The sequence below is a fragment of the Epinephelus moara genome, chromosome 13, assembly GCF_006386435.1.
Source record: "Epinephelus moara isolate mb chromosome 13, YSFRI_EMoa_1.0, whole genome shotgun sequence".
Taxonomy (NCBI): Eukaryota; Metazoa; Chordata; class Actinopteri; order Perciformes; family Serranidae; genus Epinephelus; species Epinephelus moara.
In genome coordinates, this window is record NC_065518.1 from 7,996,502 (window position 1) to 8,002,501 (window position 6,000).

The 6,000-nt window shown below is 39.7% G+C and overlaps 1 protein-coding gene across 1 annotated transcript; it reads left to right on the forward strand.

Annotated features, from left to right (window-relative positions):
- Positions 1–826: 826 nt before the first annotated feature.
- LOC126400222 (slit homolog 1 protein) lies at positions 827–4,828 on the forward strand. The gene is made up of 2 exons (XM_050060785.1): positions 827–1,126; positions 4,058–4,828. The coding sequence occupies exons 1-2, from the start codon at positions 827–829 to the stop codon at positions 4,826–4,828; spliced, it is 1,071 nt and encodes a 356-aa protein (XP_049916742.1).
- Positions 4,829–6,000: the final 1,172 nt, after the last annotated feature.

Genomic DNA, 6,000 nt, shown 5'->3' on the forward strand with positions numbered 1-6,000 from the left:
CAGGAAATCAGCGGCATGAATTCTTTATTGAAATATATAATTTACAGAGTTAACTGAATAGTGCTGATGCAGCTGCACTGGTGTGGAAAATAGAGCAGTTATTTGTGTGCTTTTGGGCTGAATTACAGCTAAATTTCAGGAACTTTGGTGTGGTTTGATTGTAGTTGAATGTTCGCTTATCATCTCTAACATCGTCAGACTGTTTTAAAACACCAGTTTGTTCTGGAAAATGTCAAAAAATGATGTCGAATTTCCCATAGTTCAAGTTGACCAAATCAGACGTCTTGTTTTGTTTGATAAATTGTAAAAAACCCTTGAATATTTTTATGAGAGGACAAAATACATGCAAATATTCACATCTGAGAAGCTGTTTCCAGATATTGTTGCTTACAAAATGGCGGTTAAATCAATAAGTAAAATTATACAGGCTCATTATTTTGCCTGTGTGAACCCTATTCTGCTGATTTCCTCACCAACTCAAACATGTAGTCATGAGAACTCCATATAACCTCACTGTATGTGATGCGATGCAGAAATACTGAGACAAATCAAATGCTATCATGAAAAAAAAAAACAGCTCCCTGTATCCAAACAGAGCAACAGATGTAAATCCTGATTTTAGGAAAGGATCCAAAACAGACCAGGTTTGCTCCCCAGATAAGGTTGTTTTATGATGATCTGTTTAAGCCCATAATCCCTCTCTAATCAGGAATATTCAATGTCTGCTCATAGAGAATTCACCAACATGACATCAGTGTCAGGTTGTTTGTAGGAAGAATGTAACCATACCTTTCAGCAGGAGCGTCTGACTCTGATGTGAACAAAGATGTCCGTCAGTGGCTGCACGATGCTCGATGCGATGCCTCTGCTGCCTCTTCTTCTTCTGAACACAGCCCTGGGCTTTAAGCTGTGTCCCAGCCACTGCCTGTGCTACGAGTCCTCCGAGCTGGTGGACTGCCGGTCTCGTGATCTGGTCCGGGTCCCGGTCAGTGTCCCACACGGCACCTGGCTGCTCGACCTGAGTGGGAACAAGCTGACTGAGGTGCACTCCAGATCCTTTGTGGGGCTGTGGTCACTGAAGATCCTCCTGATGTCCAACAACAGCATCCAGACTCTGCAGCCACAGGTACCACAAATATGAACTGTGCATTCAATGTTACTGTGCATATTCTGCATTTAAGACTTTGTTTTAGACCAGAGGTGGGAACAGTACTCAGATCAGTAGTATAAATAATAATACTACAAGGAAAAACAGCATTCTGAAGTGTACTTAAGTAAAAGCATACAAGTATTCTGAGCTGAATGAGCTTAAAATATCAAAAGTAATATAAGTCATGCAGGAAAATATGGCCTAACTATTACATTGCTTTATATGTTGTAATTTAATCATTATTATTGGTGCATTTATGTCTATGCAGCATTTTAAAGTAATTTATACTCATAATACTCTATAAACTATGGAAGCCCAGAGAGGCACACAGGAGACATTGTCTCCTACAGAGGAGAAAAACTTTCCGAAGAACAGATCAGACTCTGTTTCTGTTTCTTGCTGACTCGCTTGCTGAGCAGATTGTGCATGTGCGTGTGTGGGAACTTAGATGTCACCAGTGGGGGGGTTCTTGTGTGTATGGAAAATAATCCTGCATTTGAAAATAATCTGGCATTTTGTGTTTAGTTAACAAAGAAGATAAAACCTTTTGTTTTTGGCTGAACATTCAGTGCTCCTTATATGGTGCGCAAATTCTGCACATTTTCTTGAGATAATATAATAATAATATTCATAAAGCGCTTTTCAAAACAGAGTTACAAAGTGCTTTACGTGTCAATAATTAAAACAAAAAAATGAAAATAACTTTTAAGAACTGATAAAAACACTTAAGTGTATAAAAACTGAGAAAATAAATGAATTAAAATGAACTTAGAACTCAGTAAAATTAGGAAAGGCTCTCAGATAAAAGTATGTTTTAAGAAGAGATTGTTCTACAGCCTCGGGGCCCTGACAGCAAACGCTCTGTCCCCTTTGGTTTTCAGCCAGACCTCTTTAAAAATCAAAAGGCCTCAAAGTACGTCCTGGTGTGTATGGCTCTAAGACGTCAGAGATTTAGTTGGGAGGGAGGCCATGCATGAAGAGCCTTTAAAGTAATCAGTAAAATCTTAAAATCTATTCTGAAACATACTGGGAGCCGGTGTAAAGGGGCTAAAACTGGAGTGATGTGATCACGTCTCTGGCAGCTGAATTCTGAACAGCCTGGAGTCGATTAATAGATTTTTGGGTAACACTTTACTTGAAGGTATCTACATATGGGTGACATGTCACTGTCATAACTATGACATGACACTGTCATGAACCTGTCATGAACATTATGTACATGTCATAAACCTTTATGACTGCTGTCATTAAGTGTCATTCGGTTTTTGTGATGACAAGTTGACATTGTTTGGGTTGTCTTGATTACGACAACTTGACATTAATCAAAGTGACATTACCAGAAGTTGTCTTTGTCATGACAAGTTGACATTACATTTGTTCGGGATGTCCTAATAATGACAACTTGACATTAACATAAAGACATCTTCTGGTAATATCATCCTGTAATATACAGCTAGTTTAATCTATAAAAATGCACAATGTTTTATATTCCAGTTGTAATTCAGTTGATCTTTGTATGTGAACTCTCAATATAGATGTAACTATTACAACTAAAGCTGTCAACTGCAACTAATGAATATTTTCATTTTTGACTTATTCAATAATACATTTTTCGGTTAAACATTTTGGCTATAAAATGTCAAATAGTAAAACAAAACAAAAAAAGTCGGCATGTTGTCAGAGCCCAAAGTGACGTCTGCATATAATAATAATAATAATAATAATAATACAAATAATAAACTTTATTTACACAGCACCTTTCAAAACACAGTTACAATGTGCTTTACAAAACCAAATAAAAGACAAAGCAAATAAAACAAGATAAAAGCAATAAAAACAGAATACACATAACAGAGTAAAACACACATTAATAAAGAAGTTAAAATCACCGAAAGGCTGTTTCAAACAAGTAGGTTTTCAGAAGTGATTTATAAAATGAGACTGAATTTGCGGCCCTGATCTCCTCAGGTAGCTCATCCCAAAGTTGAGGAGCTCTGACTGTAAAGGCTCTGTCACCTTTGTGAATTAATCTGGACCTCAGAACAACAAGAAAAGATGCATCTGAGGATCTCAGGGTGCGAGAGGGAACACAGGGCAATAAAAAGCAGCAGGAAACCAGTGCAGGGAGGCCAGGATTGATGTGATGTGGTCATTTTGCTCATTTTGCCTGATCAGGAGTCCAAAGCCACAAATCATCAAAATTAAAAAACTAAGAAGCTTAAACAAGGAAATAATAAATGTCAGTTTGGCTCCATGAATGACAGGGTGTCTGACACTTAAATTTAATGCCTTATATGACCTTTCAAGATGATTTTAAAACCAATTTAAGGCTGATTTTTGAACAGATCATCTTTTCCTTCATCAAAGATAGCAAGTAAGTCTAAAGGTTAAGTAGCAGTGAGTCGACAGGTCAGTACAAGTAGGAAGTAAAAAGACAGGACTTTCACTCAGAAGAGCTTGACTCACTTAAAAAAAATGATTTTAAAACATGGATAAATAAATTAGATCAAATGTTTGTAGCAATTAAGAATTCACAGTTTCAAATGTAAGACTATTTAATGACATTTAAGAACTAATATTTATAAAATTCGTAGACATTTTAAGACTTGTGGAGTACCAGCAGAGACCCTGGAATGATAAACAGGATTGATTCATTATCAAAATTGTTGCTGATTGTTTTGCTCCACTGACAGATTGATTGTTTCTGCTCTGTGGAGTAAAAAGCACAATATTTCCCTCTGAAATTAGAAGTATAAAGTAGCGTAGAATAATAATATACAGATACAATAAAGTACAATTACCTCAAAATTAGTAGGCTGCATTTCATAGTCTGTGTAATAAACTTACATTTCACCACAGTTTCTGATCAGCTGGTCACAGTGATGTCTGATTTCTGTCCTGTTCCAGTCTCTGTCCTCGCTGCAGTTTCTGGAGAGGCTGGACTTGAGTTATAACCGTCTGCGTTGGCTCCCTCAGCACTTCTCCCAGAGTCTGTCCTCCCTCAAGGAGCTCCAGCTGCACCACAACCTGCTGCTGCACCTGGACTCCACCTCACTGGGTGACTTTGAAAACCTGAGGAAACTGGACCTCAGCTACAACCGTATCCAGGCGATCGACGTCGGGGCTCTCAGCAGCCTGTCACGACTGAGCGTCCTCAACCTGGAAGGGAACAGGCTGAACGTGCTCAAAGATGGTTTGTTGAGCCGCCAGCAGAGCCTGGAGGTGCTGCTGCTCAGCCACAACAACATCTCAGTGATCGAGACCGAAGCTCTGGCTCCTCTGCGGAGTCTCACTCTGCTCGGTCTCCGTGGAAACCAGCTGGAGCACATCAGGTTCAAGACCTTCCTGCAGCTCCAGACCACCACCACCCACCTTCAGATGGCCCTCAACCGCTGGACCTGTGACTGCGAGCTGCAGCGCGTCTTCGACAAGATCCGTCGTGTTCGCCATCTGCACGTGGACGACTACAAGGACATCATTTGTCGTGCTCCTGCTCAGCAGGTCGGGACCTACCTGGTGTCGCTGGACGGCCATCTGTGCATCGCTGAGACCGCATCGGTCCTCATTATCACCATCACCGTGATGGTAGCTGTGATCAGCACCTTGGTCAAAGCAGAGCGCAACCGGAAGAACAAAAAACCTGTAAGTGATCCCGAGTCAGAGAGACAAGAAAAGTGATGTTTGATTAAATGACCAGAGGCCTGTACTAAGAAGCCTGCTCAACTTACCCAGGATATCTTGTTGTTATCTGGTTTGACTAACCCTAACATCGACCATCCGGATATCAGGTACTACAAATGTGGTTATCAACTAGTTCAGTCAACTCTGGGTTTTCCTATCCAGCCACGAGCGCGTTGAAAACACTATCCAAAAATTCACCGTAGGCCGAGACTTAAATTATTTGGAGGTGTCACCAGGCTGTATGTGACAGTAGTATAGAGTATGTTTTGAACATTCTTAGACTTTCGTCCATGGATACTTGTTCCTTCAGTGATGTGACTGGTCAGAGGTCGGGTGTTGACAGGTTGTGATCAGGTTAGCTGTTCAGCATCAGTTACCATGGTGATTTATCCCGGTAAAAAGAGAACCAGCTTTGTAGTACTGAAAACCCAGAGCTAAACCCTGAAGTTACCTTGCTAACTCAAATCCTGCTTGGTAGTACAGGCCTCAGGTTTTCTGGGGCTGAGGTGCAGCCTGGTGTTGGACATTGTTGGCCCATAGGTTGTATATAGTGGCCCTGAAACCACATGTCGGACTTTAGTTTAATGTTTAGATCTCCTTTTAAGCTTTCTTTCTTCATAATGTCAAGGTATGGAAACTATTGTAACAGAAAGCAGGGAAAAAAGCTCCATGGTATGTGCAGGAATCTTAAAGTTAACTTTAATACCCATAACAACCTTTTTCCATGACCCTTTCGATACATTTTAAAACCTCATTCTCTCTTAGAGCTCCAACCTGCTATATTGACAACACACTTTAATTTACATTTATTATACTTTGATTGAAAGATAGCACAACTGAATAGACTTACTTTGTGATAACTCCCAGGTTACTGTATCAGTGCAACATAATTCAGATAGACGAAAATGAACTGACTGACCGAATGCATAGTTTAGTAGGTGTAGTTATGTGGAGGATGTTTAATCACCCACAGTCCATTTCAGTAGCATACATTTAAAATAATTAAATTTGCATCAATCTGTGTCCCCCAAACTAACATCTGTCAGGTTATAAATGACAACTTATAAATTAACTCTATTAAGTTACATGCTGAAGATTATGATCCATGAATTTGGACGACATGCTATACTATGACTTTTTCATGGTTTTGGACGACATACTATACTATG